General features: G+C 44.1%; 2 protein-coding genes across 12 annotated transcripts in view; both read right to left on the bottom strand.

Annotated features, from left to right (window-relative positions):
• Positions 1 to 18,493, bottom strand: part of ELMO1 (engulfment and cell motility 1) — a 314,930-nt gene that overhangs the window by 31,945 nt on the left and 264,492 nt on the right. The gene's annotated exons all lie outside the window — the stretch shown is intronic.
• Positions 18,204 to 18,493, bottom strand: part of LOC310661335 (uncharacterized protein) — a gene marked incomplete at its 3' end in the record, with an annotated part of 330,664 nt that continues 330,374 nt past the window's right edge. Inside the window, exon 3 of the mRNA XM_083407183.1 lies at positions 18,204 to 18,385. Within this exon, the coding sequence (XP_083263309.1) occupies positions 18,204 to 18,385 (182 nt within the window). The remainder of the gene's footprint in view (positions 18,386 to 18,493) is intronic.

The following is an 18,493-nucleotide window of genomic DNA, read 5'->3' as shown; positions in this document are numbered from 1 at the left end:
CCACCCCCGAAGCTGTGGAAGAGGTGCCGCCTGCAAGAGGCACAGCAGGGCGCACTGCAGCCCCAAACCCCGCCGAGGAACTAACCTGAGGAAGTCCAGAGAAGAACCTGGCCTGGCAAGAAAAAAAAGTGACCCTGGACGAAGTGAACCAGCTCTTTACTGACCCTTGCCCCACCCCCAGATTGTAGCCAGGTAAGCCCACCCACCCTCAGTAAACGTAAGGAAAAAAAATGTTTCCCCCCCCATCTACAGTACTGTCTTATTTATTTTATAGAACAGTGAGGGCTAACCCATAAAATAGATGTCAACAGAACTGTTATTACAGTGGTACCTCGGGTTAAGTACTTAATTTGTTCTGGAGGTCCATTCTTAACCTGAAACTGTTCTTAACCTGAAGCACCACTTTAGCTAATGGGGCCTCCTGCTGCCGCCGTGCCACCAGAGCACAATTTCTGTTCTCATCCCGAAGCAAAGTTCTTAAACCGAGGTACTATTTCTGGGTTAGCGGAGTCTGTAACCTGAAGCATATGTAACCTGAAGCGTATGTAACCTGAGGTACCACTGTACAGTACATGGATTATTGTCTTCATTTTATGGATCTATGGTCTCAGACAGTAAAATCTGTGTTAAATTACTGGGTGTTTTTATTTGGGGGGTGTTTCATCGTCTAGAATTGATCAATTCACTTTTCCATTACTTTCTATGGAAAAGTGCGCCTCTACTTATGTATGTTTCTAGTTATGACCGGACCTTCGGAATGGATTATGGTTGTAAAGTAGAGGTTCCACTGTATTTTGTTCCTCTTTTGGGGAAGAGCATTCTGCTTAGTTAGGGTAACAGTTCGTCTTCCTCCGGCAAAAAAATCTGTGCACAAAAAGGATGTTGCTGATGTGAGCACAGATAACCTCAAACATTATTCACAGGAACCATATGCATATTGTCATGCAATGAAAGCACATCTGTGTGTGGAGAAATAAACACATGTGCACTTGTCACGTGCAATTTATATGTGGGTGCTTTCTCACTCTCACACATAGTGCCGATAGATAAAAGTGCTACAGAATCGTATTATCAGTGCACGAGTATATGCAACAGAACAGTATTGTGGTTCGATGGAACCCAGGAGATGAGCGTTCTAGTACTGCCTCTCTGGATAACGCCAGTATTTTCAGAGATGCAATTCCCATAGCATTGGCTGATGGTAATTGTTCTTAGGGGTGGGAATAATCTCTTTATTTCAGAACACTGCAAGTCATAGAAGTGTACAACATGGAGTCCTCAAGGAAACAAACAAACAGAAAAAGGAAGGGAGGAAAAAGCTGAGTTTTTAAACGATTTCTGAAGATGGTGATTGATGGGGTGATACTGATGTCCAGAGGTATGAGACTGCATTCATAATGTTAAGGAGCAGCTAAGTAGTATGCATGCAGACTTTCTAAAGGAGAGAGCGGAGGCGCTGCAACATAGGACCTGAGAGCCTAGTTGCATGTTCAAGGAAGTACAGGAGCAGAGGTACTGGAGAGTCACCATCTTTCACCAGGAGGACTAAAAAAGAAATCCAAACCCCTGATCTGCTGCAGGGGAGGAAGTCTGGCTGCAGCAGAGGTGTCAGTCTCCGGAACTGAGGTGGGATGGGGGCCTCTGCCACTGGCAGGGAAGCCTTGGAGAGCAGTGTTGGGAATTCCACTCCACCCTTGCTGAGGATATGTGGCATTGTAACATGTCACATGTCTGTTTACATTCCAGCACAGATTGCTGGAGTCCCGTGAGCGGAACATCCGCTCTGTATTGCTTTTGTTTTCACTCTCTCCGAGAAGAATGACAAGGAGAGAGGCCATGTTTTTCTTTGTCCTGATTTATGTATAATAAATGCATAGTTTAGTATAGTATCCATGCCTCGAGCCTGTTCTGTTGTGTTTACTCTGCCAAGTAATGTGTGCTCTTGCATGCACAGCAGCATGAGTCGTGGACGCACGTCGGAGGAGGATGACTGATGGATCTCCGCAGCGGCAAGGCTGAGAAGGGAGATGCTCCGGCTGGGGCCAAGCCAACTGGCTTTCCATCCCTTGGTTCCGACTAACAGCCTCCAAAACTGCCTGCCCAAACTACAGGCCTCAACATCCCTACCAGCAATAGGCAGCAGAAACCCTCGGCCTTCAGGAGGGGTGGGCGCAGCGCGGGTTCTGCTGAATCCTGAGCAAGCCTTGCTACCATGTGGTGGAGAAAGGCCTAATTTGGGCCTCTTCACTGTATCAGTCTGGGATCTGGCACAATGAAAGGGCATTCCCCCCTCTTTCTCACCTTCTGCCCTTGCTAAACACAGGCAGTAAGCTGTGAATACAGTTTAATTTTGATGGGCCTTCCAGGGGCTAGGATTGCAGCCTAAGAACTGAGCTTCTTGGTGTCATGAAACCACCACGCCGATCAGAGCATACATTCTGTTTAAAAGATGGATCTCTTGGGCCTTCTATACCGAATTAACCACATTCAAAACTGACACACTGGGATAATAAAAGGCATTTGTAACCTGCGCCCGTTGCGCCAACGCAGATTGTTACTACAATGGACTAATCTCAGCCCATCAAAACGATCTCTAGGACAGCTGCTGAATTTATCCCCTTAAATAAATTATCTCAGGTGAAATTACCTCGTCATGGAAAAGGAGTCCCTCAAAAGTTAAAAGTAGTAAACTGATTAATGCTGTTTAAGCTACCATGGCCACAGCAACTGCCAATGCTAAAGACCAGGCGGAGGCAACCCAAGGCCCGCGGACAGTCCGAGAATCAGCGTGTTTTTACATGAGTAGAATGTGTGCTTTTATTTAAAATGCATCTCTGGGTTATTTGTGGTGGACAGGAATTTGTTCATTCCCCCCCCCCCCAAAAAAAATATAGTCTGGCCCCCCACAAGATCTGAGGGACAGTGGACCGGCCCCCTGCTGACAAAGTTTGCTGACCCCTGTTAAAGATGAACTGGCCCACAAATATTGACACCCCGAGACGTGACAGGAATCTGCTTTCTTACTATACAATCGGGCAACAAGCTTGGTCTCATGTAAACCTGCCTTTACTTATCAGCACATTTCAAAATTCCTCTAGCAACAGGACTCCTTTTCAATCTCATGATATTTCCTTCAGACATCCTACTGTAGGCTGTAAGGGCAGGCTCTCCACAGGCTCTCCACGTGTGAATTGCTTTGGGAATGCCTTTACAAGGACTTTTTTTTTGCAGTGAATTTCTCATTATTTTGATCCGCCCCTCTCCCTTTCATTGCTATCTCTTTGTGGGTCTGACTGACACACACACACACACACACACACACACACACTATGGGTGAACAAATGAGATAAAAGGATAAATCTGAACAATGTACATGTTTGAGTCCTTCCAACATTGATATGAATTGAGACTTTCTATACACAATTATGCACAGGTAGGTGTCAGCTTATCATGTAAGTACAGTGGGGAAGGAATGGTTGTTGTTTAGTTGTTTAGTTGTGTCCGACTCTTTGTGACCCCATGGACCACAGCATGCCAGGCACTCCTGTCTTCCACTGCCTCCCACAGTTTGGTCTTCTCATGAGGTGGCTAAAGTACTGGAGCCTCAGCTTCAGGATCTGTCCCTCCAATGAGCACTCAGGGCTGATTTCCTTAAGAATGGATAGGTTTGATCTTCTTGCAGTCCATGGGACTCTCAAGAGTCTCCTCTGTGATAAGAATTTATGGTCTTAGATATATGGTAATGTTCATAACCGCACATACATAGATCAACACAGGAAGACCAACCTGGAACCATTTTGATTCCTAAACTGACCAAATGTTTTCTCTGCAAGATCAAAATGGAAAAGCCTCCCCATTGTCTCTTCCTTCACAAATCCTGTCTTAAGGGTATGTCTGTGTTTGAATAAAGGTGTGAGCCTTATCATTACAAAAGACTGACCAGGCTCCCCAAGAAATCCAATCAAGTAACCTGCCAGACAGGAAATAAACAAAGCGACAGGAGACAACAACACGGAAATGTTCTGTTTTAGACCGCCTTTTCTGAGGGGTGGTCTTAGGTTACACCCCTTCTGTGATGTATGTATAATGTTTCTGGGGGTGGTCTTGATCTACAGGATGGGAATTTCAAAAGTCTTTATAAGCCCTTGCACAGCAATTTTGTGGGTCCTCCTCCTCTCCTGCATGTGAGGGGAGCACCCTGTTGCACCCTGTCAATAAAGATCAGGCTTACTAGCTGCTTTGCTTCTCAATATTCTCTGGTTGGCCTCTGTTATTTTCTCCTACCAATAGGGAACCTATGTAAGGACTCCATATGGGCTCTTGGATACCCCATAAGGGAAAAGGGCATATTTTTATTTACAACACCTCCAGCACCACAATTCAAAAGCATCAATTCTTCGGCAATCAGCCTTCTTTATGGTCCAGCTCTCACTTCCATACATCACTACTGGGTAGATTCATATAATTGTAAAGTTGGAAAGGACCACAAGGGTCATCTAGGTGCTTTCTACAATGTCTGAACAAAGACACTGGAGAAAACCTAGTATATCTTTAAGAAGGTCCCGACTTCCCCTGAAGAAAGCCTGGAAATGGAGCCCTGCTCAGCTACATCATCCAGGATGAGATGCAGAAGGCACCAGCTGAGCCATATCCCAAGCTGGTATAGACAGAACATGGTTTAGATATACTTCTTGCTACTCAGCAATGTTGTGAATGGCAGCCCAGACTTTGAAGGACTCCAAACACAGGATTGCCAGAAAGCACTAGATACATTTCATACAACTAGAGCGGCATTTTTGCCACGGGATTATCAGTGATTTAAGTTGACACTGAACACACAGAGGGATGTCTGAAGGAATATGTTTCTAAGCATGAATGCAAATGCTTCTCCCAATTTCATGGTCCCATTTGAATGAAGAAAGCGGGGTCCAGTTCACTAATTTTTCAGCATTATTTTTTTAAAATAAAAAAAACGTTTATTTTGCTTTCCAAGAACACTTTTTGGGGGGTTCTGGTCAATGGGGATGCCCACTATCATGGATAAGTGATGGCCCAAGCAAGGGGGTGATCAGTAGCTCTGGGGTTCTAGGAAGGCAAGGCAAAGCAGGATCAGCACCTTGGAAAGAGTCCTAGGTACCTTTAAAGCCCTAAGCGGCCTCGGTCCAGTATACCTGAAGGAGCGTCTCCACCCCCACCGTTCTGCCCGGACACTGAGGTCCAGCTCCGAGGGCCTTCTGGCGGTTCCCTCACTGCGAGAGGCCAAGTTACAGGGAACCAGGCAGAGGGCCTTCTCGGTAGTGGCACCCGCCCTGTGGAACGCCCTCCCATCAGATGTCAAAGCGATAAACAACTACCTGACATTCAGAAGACATCTGAAGGCAGCCCTGTTCAGGGAAGTATTTAATATGGGACATTTTAGTGTATTTTTCATCTTTGTTGGAAGCCGCCCAGAGTGGCTGGGGAAACCCAGCCAGATGGGCGGGGTACTAATAATAATAATAATAATAATAATAATAATAATAATAATAATAAGGTATGTGTTTCAGGGCCACATTTCGCAATCCTGCAGGTGAGGTAGAATATGCAAGGTATCTCAGCAGTTGTTCTGGAGCAACTGGAAGATCTATATAGCCCGGACTAAGTATTCACAGGCAAAAGGCTCCACTTCCTGATTGCGGCAACTGACCTTCCTTACAGCTGTTGGTTTTTCTAGGCTCAGGAGTTTCAAGCAGTGGGAGTAGGTTGACATTCCCGCCAACAAACTTCTCAGGGATCTGAGGGGGATGAGATCCACTTCCTTGGGAATGCATTTGCTATCAGGCAACAGACAGAGCTGGGGAAAACCAATGCTATGAATATGCACATCGCCGGGCCATCCTATGTGTGCCTATTACTGCAGACAAATTGCCTCCTCTAATTTTGTCCCCACAAATGTCTGCAAAGGCTTCCAGGCAGCAGAAACATTTGTTTAATCATAGTCTTTGGAAAATTAAATGCTCTTGTTGCCTCTGATAGATATTATCCTCCCCTCCCCTCCTCCCTTTGCTATTCCAGAATGTCAGGAGTGGCTATTTCTCCTCTTCTCTGCAGCACAGCGGAGAATGGAATACAAATGAACACTTTAGTCCCGACCAATCAATCTTGTTTTAATCATTTTCTCTTCCTACAGAGTTTCCTTCTGCAGCTTCCACTCCTTACCTCCTGCAGTACTGCCTTAGTGCAACTAGATTTCTCTCTCTCTTCTCAAGCAAAATAAATCAGCATAATTACTATCAAGGCTTGCACAGCTGCTTTATGCAATTACTGGGTACTAATGTGGACATTCTGATGTAAACACCCGCTTGAATATCAAAGTTTGCTATTTGTTTTATAACATATTACTCTTAATCCATAATACATATTGTGTGCATGTGTACACACACACACACATACAATCAAATCAGGGAGACACGATTAAGAAATTAAATATTTTTTGCATTGGTCAATATTGCACTGAGATATCAACTGGTGACTATCCTAATGAAAACAGCTGCTTTGGTGGTCATACACAAGGATAAATGGCTCCAGGCATGATATGCTAGATTACTGCAAAAGCATTGCATATATGATTTACACCAGGGGTCAGCAAACTTTTCAGCAGGGGGCCGGTCCACTGTCCCTCAGACCTTGTGGGGGGCCAGACTATATTTTGAAAAAACACGCGAATGAATTCCTATGCCCCACAAATAACCCAGAGATGCATTTTAAATAAAAGCACATATTCTACTCATGTAAAAACACTCTGATTCCCAGACTGTCTGTGGGGCTGGATTTAGAATGCGATTGGGCCGGATCCGGCCCCCGAGCCTTAGTTTGCCCACCCATGATTTACACCACTAATTTTCTTTAAGTCTTGATTCTAGGCTATATTTTGAGTTTGGAGAGACCTGCACACGTGCTCATCAGACATATATGTTTTCCTCTGGCATATTAACTCTGTGCAATAGTGGTTCTCTCTCACATTCACCTAGGAAATTGCTGGATAAATCAAACACAGATTTAAGGGCAGATGCAGAAACTCACACCGGAAGATGGCCAGAAACATTTCCATGGCAAATGAGCGGAATGCACTGAAACACAGAACAGTTGCAAAAGGAGAAGGCAAACGAACCCCCCCCCATCCCCCAAGTCAGAGAAATGAGACCGAGGAAGAACATTGTCATTATCTGATGAGATGGAAATCTAATCCTCTGGATCATCCAAGCAATCATTTTCTACTATGCATATAGCTTCTGAGGGTAAAGAAGCGGAATACAAGGGATAAAACCAAAAACAATTTACCTTACAAGCAAGCCCTTCGGTTTCACTGCTAAATACTATTACGTAGCTTAAAATTCAATTTTTATGCACTGAAATTATCAGTGAGCTTTCCTCCAATTGCCTGAGTAGTATATAAGCATTGAAGCTGGCCTCCTCCCCTCTTCTCTTACCTAAAAACAATGAAGAGTCTTGTGACAACTTTCACACTTTTTTATGGCTGCAACAGCTACCACTCTGGAAATTGATTTTACCCAGTTGCTTCAGAGATCTACACATACAGGGTGGTATACTTACTTACTTACTTACTTACTTATGGTACTTACTTACTTACTTACTTACTAAATAAATAAATAAATAAATAAATAAATGCCGCTAAGGAGAGGCTACCTTTGCAAAATGAAGAACTGCAGTAATTGTGCAGTTAGGACGTTTATATTTGAATATAGCAACGGCTAAAAAGGATGACTTCTTTAGAGGAACATCCAAGGACTGATAAGAGAACAAGCTTTGAAAAATACCATAGTGGCCTGCATATAAGCCTCACTCCCCCCCCAAATTCCGACCGTGAAAAGTTAGTGTGGCTTAAATTCGCGACCTTAGAAAAATTGGCTTTTACAATCTTGCTGCTGAAACAGACATACGGTAAAACGGAACAGGTGTGAGTGCCTGCGGAATTTTAAGGGAGTGGCTTATATTTGGGTATTGTCTTTTCTTCTCCCCCCCCCCCCCGAATTTTAAAGGTGCCGCTTATATTCAGGCGCGGCTTATATTCTGGCCAATATGATAGCTGCTCTTGGTGTGCTGGAAAGAGAGATGAACGGAAAATGTCGGAGCAAATATGCCAACAACCTTCCCTGGACTCATCTATCGAACACTTTTATCTTTAGAAAATATATTTCTTTTTAAAAAAAGTAAAATGTTTTCCATTATATACCTGATTTTTTCAACGAGAATGAAATATTACAATTAGTCAAAGGTATTCTTCCTTTGGACGTACCCTACAAGTAGAAAAGGCTAGAGAGTGTTTCAGATACTTGCTTCAACAATGATGGCAGCCTAAGCCAAACTATCTAAACCAGTGTGATACTGTCTTACACAACAAACATACTGGTCTACTGGTACATTATGAACATTAGATGTTAGAACTAAGGATAGGAAAAACCTTCACATTGCTATTGGGCTGAATGATGAGAACTACCGTAATTAGTAAAATCTGTGTAATGGTTCTAGGGGTTGCTCGTGCGTAAGTTGCCGTTAATCCTGGCTAGGTTGCCTGGTTGAACCCTTTCTGTCTGGACAGCCTCAAGTTCCGTGGCTGCCTCAGTCGCTGGCAGAATCCGTCAGTGGGCGTTTCTTAAACCTCTTCCAACATAGAAGCTGTTTGACGCCCACTCTCCTCCCCCTTTGCCTGCGCGGAAGTTTTCTGCGCAAGGTGGGTGTGGGCAACGGAGTACTCGTGCCCTCTCCGCTGGTCTCCTGCGAAGAGTCCTGGAGCCACCTCTCCGATTCCCCCATCTGCCCCCCTTCTCCACTGGTGTTACGCTGATTTCCTTCCCCAGCGGATGGGCTGCCTCTCTCCCTACTGGGACCCTCTCCGCCATCCCTATGGAGCCTCCTCTCTGCCTCCCGCTCCGATGGCAGTTCCCTGACAATCTGCCTTTTGGAAATCTTTATCAATAACTTTTATGTCACTGAATTTACACACAAACTGAAGACCCTGGACACCTTTGACTTCTTCTCAATTATCAGCTTTTCATATTAGTGCTATGAGTATCAAACCAATCAGACACAAATACAGCTTTGGATTTGGTGCTGTAAATGCGTAGCAAACTACAAGTTGGATGCATGAAGGAATCACACAACTGTGGTCCACATGCTGCCTCAATCAGACGAATCCATATGTACAACACGCCTATTTAGACTGGCAAATTCACCTTAGGAAACTGGAGTTCAGCCTGAAAGAGCAGAGAGTACCATATTTTTTTCGCTCTATAAGACGCATCAGACCACAAGACGCACCTAGTTTTTGGAGGAGGAAAACAAGAAGAAAAAAAATTCTGAATCCCAGAAGCCAGAACAGCAAGAGGAATCGCTGCGCAGTGAAAGCAGCAATCCCTCTTGCTGTTCTGGCTTCTGGGATAGCTGCGCAGCCAGCATTCGCTCCATGAGACGCACACACATTTTCCCTTACTTTTTAGGAGGGAAAAAGTGAGTCTTGTAGAGCAAAAAATATGGTATATTTGAATAGAAGCCCAAATGAATACGGACCCATTTCTTCCAAAACAATGTGCATCAGAGGAAGCAAACACACAGTCAAGAACTCCCACTGCAATTAACAATTCATTGAGTGCCTAAAAAATCTCATTGACAAAGTATATGTTCTGCCACTACTTTTAGCATGCTGCATTCAGAGGTTATGCTAGCAGATCAATCCTGTTATTACTACCTTCTGTGACATGTTATGTTAAAATCTCAGTCATCTTGAAATCTCAAACTCTTTTCCATTTTAATTTCCAGGGTCATTTCTGAACCAAAGCCAAATAAAAGAAAAGGTTGCATTACTTGCCCTGCACCTTATTTTATCCAGACTTTCCCTGTCTTGCCAAATTTCCATAAGGAGCATTTTGAGATCTCATAATGCATCACTATGCTCCCCCTTACTCAACAGATTAAAAAAGGTAAAATTCTTAAGTAATAAAAATATAACTTCCATTTAAAAGGTTTTGAAGTATGCCCTCAACAGTCCAAAAGTAATGCCACATACCTCTGGAATTCCCTGTAGCTCAAGATAGCATATTTTCACACTTAGATCTCACATATTTTTCCTCCAATACAAAATATGATCCTACCCACTATTTATCCAATATTTCCCTTTCCTCCAATAAATATGCAACACTTGATAATCTACCAGGCAGTAACTCACCTTGGTTACTATCGCCACTTCATAGGGGGACAGGCTGTGCACAGAACCTGCCAACATGATGAGTTTTTGCACACCTCAACACGAAATTAGAAATTTCGGGCAGCAGGACAGCCACAGAATTGTTACCACGTGCTCCCCACACACCTCACCTCTAAAGTCAAAGAAACACTGGAATCATTTCCTTAGATTCTCAACTAACCATTGGGAGATGTAAGAGGAGGGCAACCAAAATGGTCAAAGGCCTGGAAACGATGCCTTATGAGGAACGGCTAAGGGAGCTGGGCATGTTTAGCCTGGAGAAGAGGAGGTTAAGGGGTGATATGATAGCCATGTTCAAATATATAAAAGGATGTCACATAGAGGAGGGAGAAAGGTTGTTTTCTGCTGCTCCAGAGAAGCGGACACGGAGCAATGAATCCAAACTACAAGAAAGAAGACTCCACCTAAACATTAGGAAGAACTTCCTGACAGTAAGAGCTGTTTGACAGTGGGATTTGCTGCCAAGGAGTGTGGTGGAGACTCCTTCTTTGGAGGTCTTTAAGCAGAGGCTTGACAACCATATGTCAGGAGTGCTCTGATGGTGTTTCCTGCTTGGCAGGGGGTTGGACTCGATGGCCCTTGTGGTCTCTTCCAACTCTATGATTCTATGATTCTAATTACTTTTGACTATACAGTGGTACCTCGGGTTACATACACTTCAGGTTACATACGCTTCAGATTACAGACTCTGCTAACCCAGAAACAGTACCTTGGGTTAAGAACTTTGCTTCAGGATGAGAACAGAAATCGTGCTCTGGCGGCGCGGCAGCAGCAGGAGGCCCCATTAGCTAAAGTGGTGCTTCAGGTTAAGAACAGTTTCAGGTTAAGTACGGACCTCCGGAACGAATTAAGTACTTAACCCGAGGTACCACTGTAGTTTATCCGAACAAGCCAGAATTATAAACAATGGTTTGAAGTTAACTTGTGTGGACAAACCATAGTTAAAGCTGACCACAGTTTGTCTCTGTTTCACTGTTGGAGGAGGAAATGGGGAGGAGTGTAGAGTCCATGGAATGGTCACAGAGTACTAAACTAAATGCATGCTTACTACTATGTCCACAGTGGGGACATAGGTTTCCAAGCGGGAGCTGATCACAGTGAGGGTCTGCCACACATGCCTTCCTCTTAGCACGTTTCTCCCTTTCATCCTGAGTTTGCACGCTTCAAAGTCCATGACACCTTTGGTAAAGGCTGTTCTCCAACTGGAGCTCTCTCAGGCCAGTGTTCCCCAGTTGTCGGTTTACATTTTTTTTAGATTTCCCTTGAGAGAGTCTTTAAACCTCTTTTGTTGACCACCAGCATTACGCTTTCCATTTTTGAAACAGAGTAGTTGCTTTGGAAGATGATAACCAGGCATCTGCACAACTTGACAATGAACATATGCATGTAATTCCCACAGGTGTGGTTTATAAATGGATTGATGAATATGTGAAACAGCACCAGATCTATCATAACAAGACTGCTTCTGCATTAGGTGGGCATGATCCACCTATTATGAAGGTGTAACTAAGGCGCAGTACTACAATGAACCCTGAGTAAGTGGCACTATACCACTTGAGAGAAAACTAAGGCCAGCACATAATAATAATAATAATAATAATAATAATAATAATAATAATAATAATAATTTATTTGTACCCTGCCCTTCCCGGCCAGATCTAGGCTCAGAGTGGCTAACATCATATAAATAATACAAAATTCATAAAACAAGCAATCAATCAATTGATTAAAATGCACCCCAAAATTAATTCAAATAAATTAAAATTAATCAGGTTAAAATTGAAAGTGGTTAATACTTGCCAGGACCAACTGTTTCCACTGATATTATAGGGACCTGTGAGTGGGCTGGGAAACCTCCTTCGTGCTTGTTCTTATACAAAGAGAAAATGAGTCAGACCGAACCCTGACCAAAGGCCTGGCGGAACAGCTCCGTCTTGCAGGCCCTACGGAAGGATGCCAAATCTCGCAGGGCCCTGGTCTCTTGTGAGAGAGCATCCCACCGGCTGAAAAGGCCCTGGCTCTGGTCGAGGCCAGTCTAATCTCCCTGGGGCCCAAGTCCAATTGGGACAAGAAGCACCATTAAATCTTTGTCAAAACCTAGTGTGCAAAGCAGCCAAAGTAGGAAGAATTTATAGGAGTGTTTTCCCAGTACAATGGTGCAGTGCATAATTTCAGTCAAGATGGCTATAAAAATAAATATACTACACTGGCATATTTCAAGACTGGTATCAAGTTGGAGGACCTAGCTCTCGGTGCCTACCCAGGTGGTTCATGGGTTCAGTGAGCAATTGGTTTCTGTGCCTTGTCTAAATGTCTTTAGAGAAGCTGGCAGTAGGTTTTTTCAGTACAACTAGCTGAACCGTGGAAAATGACACTTTTCAAAATTTCCTTCCACAGCAGAAGGAAAGGGTGTGTTGTTGGGGGGAGGGAATTATCTTTGCCTGGGGACTTGAACAAGTACTGTTATTTTCCATAGCTGAAAGGCTTCAGGCTCAGCTGAAATGAGGTTGCAATCTGTTAAGTGTTGCTGCATCTGGAGCCTGCCTAAGAATATTGATGTTACAAAATATTTCTATGGCACCTATCACAGGTACAGCAAGGTGCCATTACACAAATATTAAAGAGCATTAAATTATTTTTTTTAAAGCACTCTTTTTGAGCTCCTGTTATGATTTAAACCAGAAGTATAAGGATGAATGTGCGGAGATCAGTGATCATCTACAGAATCCTAAGGTGGTGGAACAGCTGAGGTCAAACATGAAATAGTTTTCAGGTTCAAATCCACAGTGTGACGTCTCATTGGGAAAGGCTGAGAAGCACAGCCTCCCTGGCACACCTGGGAGACTATGGTGCTGAGAGCAATCAAGAAGACGTCTGCATGGGACAATAGTCTAGTTTCTGCACTGGCAAACTAGCCCCTTAAGAAAAGCTTTTGCTCAGCGGCAGAATGCATGTCGTGCGTGCAGAAGAGTCCAAGGTCAATCTCCAAAGACCATTAGACAGAATTGGGTTTGTGGGTGTACAGAAATCTGACGGGCAAACACACAGTGGAAGAACATTTGCCACATTTGTTCAGTCTTCATTCTTACAGCAGAAATCAACTTTGCGTTGTGCTGATTGGCTGAACAGTGATGGTGTCACACTTCAATTTCCTCCCCAAAGCAATTTGACATTTTAAATATTGTTTCTGGGGGGGTTTTTGGGGGGGAGGGGGTGAATGGGAGACACACAAATGTACAGTGGTACCTAGCAAGACGAATGCCTCGCAAGACGAAAAACTCGCAAGACGAAAGAGTTTTTCGTTTTCTGAGTTGCTTCGCAAGACGAATTTCCCTATGGGCTTGCTTCGCAAGACAAAAACGTCTTGCGCCTTTTTTTTAAAACCACCAATGCATTCATATGGGAAACCGTCAATGCACAGTGGTGCTTCGCAAGACGAAAAAATTCACAAGACGAAAAAACTCGCAGAACAAATTAATTTCGTCTTGCGAGGCACCACTGCATATTCAATAGAATAAGTTTAGATGTGGCACATGAAATCTTTTTTTTTTTTTTTTAAAGTGGACACATTCCTTGAAGCATGAGAGAAGGGGCAAGGCAGTACTAAAACAGCATGCAAGTCACTCACTGGGCAGTAAATCTATCAAACGTATTGCAAAGATGTGGGAAGCTGGGCTGAAACTCTGAGTACTCATTTGCACATACACTTGTGTGCACCCACAGACAGAATTATTTTTGTACAGGACACATCTAAACATATCACGAAATATATAAGAATTGGATGTACAGATAACATGTAAAAAATAAAATAAAGGCTATGGATGTGAAATCATTACAGTGGTACCTTGTTCTGGAGCCCCGGTCGCTAGCCGAAAAGGATGCAGGGCAAAGTGCTGCGTCTGGGCGCGGAGTGGTTTGCGCTTCTGCGCATGCGTGAAGCGTGATTTAGCTCTTCTGCACATGCGCGAGTGGCAAACCCGGAAGTAACCCGTTCCGGTACTTCCGGGTTTGCTGCAGACGTTCGCCGGAATGGACGCTAGACGAGGCGGACGTTCGCAGAGGTATTACAGTATTCCCGCACATTCTAAAATAAGGCTTCACCATCACCTTCCTTCCATTTAGTTCAAACAACAACAAGTGGTAGCTTCCGTCTCTAAAGCCCTAAACAGCCTCAGTCCAGTATACCTGAAGGAGCGTCTCCACACCCATCGTTCTACCCGGACACTGAGGTCCAGCACCGAGGGCCTTCTGGCAGTTCCCTCACTGCGAGAAGCCAAGTTACAGGGAACCAGGCAGAGGGCCTTCTCGGTAGTGGCGCCCTCCCTGTGGAACGCCCTCCCACCAGATGTCAAAGAGAACAACAACTACCAGACTTTTAGAAGACATCTGAAGGCAGCCCTGTTTAGGGAAGCTTTTAATGTTTGATGTATCACGGTATTTTAATATTCTTTTGGAAGCCGCCCAGAGTGGCTGGGGAAGCCAGATGGGCGGGGCATAAATAATAAATTATTATTATTAATAATACAGAAAAGCTAAGCGTCAAATGAAACACCCTGTTTCCCGCCGCTGGCCTAAACATCCCAGCATGCAGTGGCCTGCCTACATACAATACAGGGGACCTTGCAAAGCAAATGACTCAAAGGCAGCAATAAGAAATGGGTGCCTAACAAAAAATCTAGTTGTGACCCTCACCCCTATTGCAGATGTCCGGACTTCCTGTTACCAAAGTGTCCAAAATCCAAGTCTAGAGAAAGTGAGGAGAACCTCACAGGGTGCTTTTACTGACAAGTACTCGCTCAAGTAGAAAACATTTCATGCTCTAGACATGAAATGATTATTGCCTCTGATGAAGAGTTATTTTATGCCCAGAATGTGTCAGGCACGATAAATTTTCTGGAGTCCCTCAATAAATAGGCGCCTTAGTACCAACTGAGATTTGCCTCACTTTGAGAGATTTGGAGTTAGTGCCGCTGTTTCCTTTTCCTTGGATGCTTCTCACGTGCCACTGTTCCTAAACGAGATCATTTCCATAGGGCAACAAGGAAACACTGTCGTTTGTGAAAACGGCAGAGTGCACATTTTGTGGCAAAGAGACACGTTTGACTCACGGGAGGCTGCAGTATGTGGATCGCTATAAATGCACCGAGGAGGCAGAAAACACAGATTTTGCTTATCTGGCCGCATACAAGGCACAGAATTAATGCTGTGGCAGATCTGGCCATTGCCTCTTGGACCCTAGTGACATGCAGATTTGAGTACTGCAATGCGCTCTATGTGGGGCTCCCCTTGAAGAGCATTTAGGAAACCTGGGCAGAACACAGTGACTGGAGTGGTTTCTTATCAGGACAGGTTAATCATAATAATGTCACAGCCATTCTTTTTCATTTACACTTGATTTCCGGTACAATTTCAAAGTGCTGGTTATTATTTATAATCTCCTAAATGGATTGGGACTACCTTATGTGAAAAAAAAGTCTCCTCCTGGCTGGACTGACATTTTAAAAAATGAATAATTTTTTTGAGGGGAGGAGGCATGAAGCTTGCTTGTAAAATATCTATGGACCTAGGAGTGCTTTAAAAAGAAACAGTATGTGCAGTGCCCTATGGAGCATCATTTTTGGACTAAAGGCCTTTCCTGTTATCACACCAAGTGATCCTCCCCCGCTTAAATCCATATATTTCACTTCAGGGATGGGAGACCTGTGGCTCTCAATGTGTTGTTAGACTACAACTCCCATCATCCCTGACCGCTGGGCATGCTACGATGGATGCAAGTCGGAGTCCAACAGCACTGGGAGGAAGACATTTTCCTCATCTCTCCTTAAAAGGTAAAGGGACTCCAGACCAGTTGCAGTCCAGTCGTGGCCAACTCTGGGGTTGCAGTGCTCATCTTGCTTTATTGGCCAAGGGAGCCGACGTACAGCTTCCGGGTCATGTGGCCAGCATGACTAAGCCACTTCTGGCGAACCAGAGCAGCGCATGGAAACGCTGTTTACCTTCCCGCCAGAGTGGTACCTATTTATCTACTTGCACTTTTGACGTGCTTTCGAACTGCTAGGTTGGCAGGAGCAGGGACCGAGCAACGGGAGCTCACCCCGTCATGGGGATTCGAACCGCCGACCTTCTGATCGGCAAGTCCTAGGCTCTGTGGTTTAACCCACAGCGCCACCTGCGTCCATTCATCTCTCCTTAGCATCTTCCAAATCCTCCTCATGTTCTCAATCCACAGCTTCACTTATGCCTTCATCAATCTTGTTAGCATTTTATGGGACTGAATATTGGTTCTCTGAACCCACACTTCCATTTTACCAGAGTGCAATCAGTCATTATGGGTGCAAGCCCCACATTCGGCAAAAGATCCCTGCTTTGCAGGGGAGTGGATTGAATGAGACTCATGGTCTCTTCCAATTCTATAAATTCTCATGACCACATTGGACAATTCTGTTTGTCTGATTTCTGATGTGCTCTTGTTGCCGAATAACACCTCAGGGCTTCCACGCAGTGTGCTGTTGTGCACTGCTTTTGTGGTTCCACTGGCATCATCTTCCCCATAGTCAGGATGAGCAGAGATATTATTTCTAAAGGGGAAAATTGTTATTTTTGCTACCTTGGTCATTGAAGTAAAATCTCGAGGCACTTTCAGAGCCTGCAACTTGGATTTTAAAAGCCATCATTTTTTAAAGGGGATGAATGGTATTATATTATTTTAAAGCAACAGGACTTAAATACAGCACTTGAATTGCATAAATGATTTCTGCTGAATGATTCACTGTCCTTTTTATGAAAGCCGGCAAATGTCTTAACAGAGGTAACTTGGAAAAATCACAATTACGCAACACAGAAAAACAAGGAAGTCACAAACATCAATTTTTACTACTAGTGAGTGCCAAGGGGGGAAAATGTACTGTTGAACAATGCCTCCTATGGCAGAAAAGCCCAGAGCACTCTATTTTCTCACTAATCTATAACCATTAGGATTAATGGACGTCACATGCATCGCTCTCCCTCACGCTCGTCCAGTATTAAACCTTCTCTGGGCATCCGCAATACTTGGGAGAATCTCTTCACTTCTTGCTCCAGGTTTTTGGATTCTTAAATTCATCTTAAAGCCTTTAAGATCTACTTAAATAAATAATAGCTAGCAGCACTCCAGCAGAGACCAAGGCAAATTAAACTCATAATGAAACTCAGGGGGTTTGGATGATTCCCCGTCACACACTTAACTCACTCTCAAAGGCGGTGTGTGTGTGTGTGGAGGACGAGAAGAATTTGTAGAGGCACTGTGTTTCTTAGCAATTAATATGCAGATATGGGGAAAACCTTTATATCAGGTATCTTGTTTACAATCGCAAAACATTTTCTAGCTAAGAAGCTGTAATAATACTCCAGGTGTTTCGGGTCACTACTTGTATGCTTATAAATAAAACTAAACGACAGAAAGTCAGGTGAATTTGAACTAATAGGCAAACAATTCCAAAGAGTCAGAGCCTAGTTCTTGCACTGTAATAATAATAATAATAATAATAATAATAATAATAATAATAATAATTTATACCCCGCCCATCTGGCTGGGTTTCCGCAGCCACTCTGAGCGGCTTCCAACAAAGTATTAAAATACAGTCCATCAAACATTAAAAGCTTTCCTAAACAGGGCTGCCTTCAGATGTCTTCTAAAAGTCTGGTAGTTGTTCTCTTTGACATCTGGTGGGAGGGCGTTCCACAGGGTGGGTGCCACTACCGAGAAGGCCCTCTGCCTGGTTCCCTGTAACTTGGCTTCTCGCAGTGAGGGAACTGCCAGAAGGCCCTTGGTGCTGGACCTCAGTGTCCGGGCAGAACGATGGAGGTATAGACGCTCCTTCAGGTATACTGGACCGAGACCCTTTAGGGCTTTAAAGGTCAGCACCAACACTCCGTCCATTTTGGAACTGTGCCCTAGTCTGAGTCAGTTAGGCTTAAGGAGTGATCCGTCAGCTTCAAACTCGTGGTTCTTCCATTCCTTTCCCTCTTTTCCTGCTCTGCGCAAGACCACCAACAATCTAATCTCTTTTTCTTTTACTCCAGTCTCAATGCCATTCACTAAGCTTGCAAAACTCCTCCTCTTTATGAAGCTGCTCCCTTTTCTTCCTGGGGGGAGAACGAAGCTTGCCAGTTGCACCAACAGCAAAAAGCTGCAGCACAGAGACTGGGGGATATGCTGCCATCACCTTCAAGATTGTTGTTGCTTTTAACACC

The sequence above is a fragment of the Podarcis tiliguerta genome (genome assembly GCF_965153285.1).
Source record: "Podarcis tiliguerta genome assembly, chromosome: 12".
Lineage (NCBI taxonomy): Eukaryota > Metazoa > Chordata > Lepidosauria > Squamata > Lacertidae > Podarcis > Podarcis tiliguerta.
The sequence above is the reverse complement of the archived record's forward strand: the minus strand, read 5'-3'. Positions and strand labels throughout refer to the sequence as shown.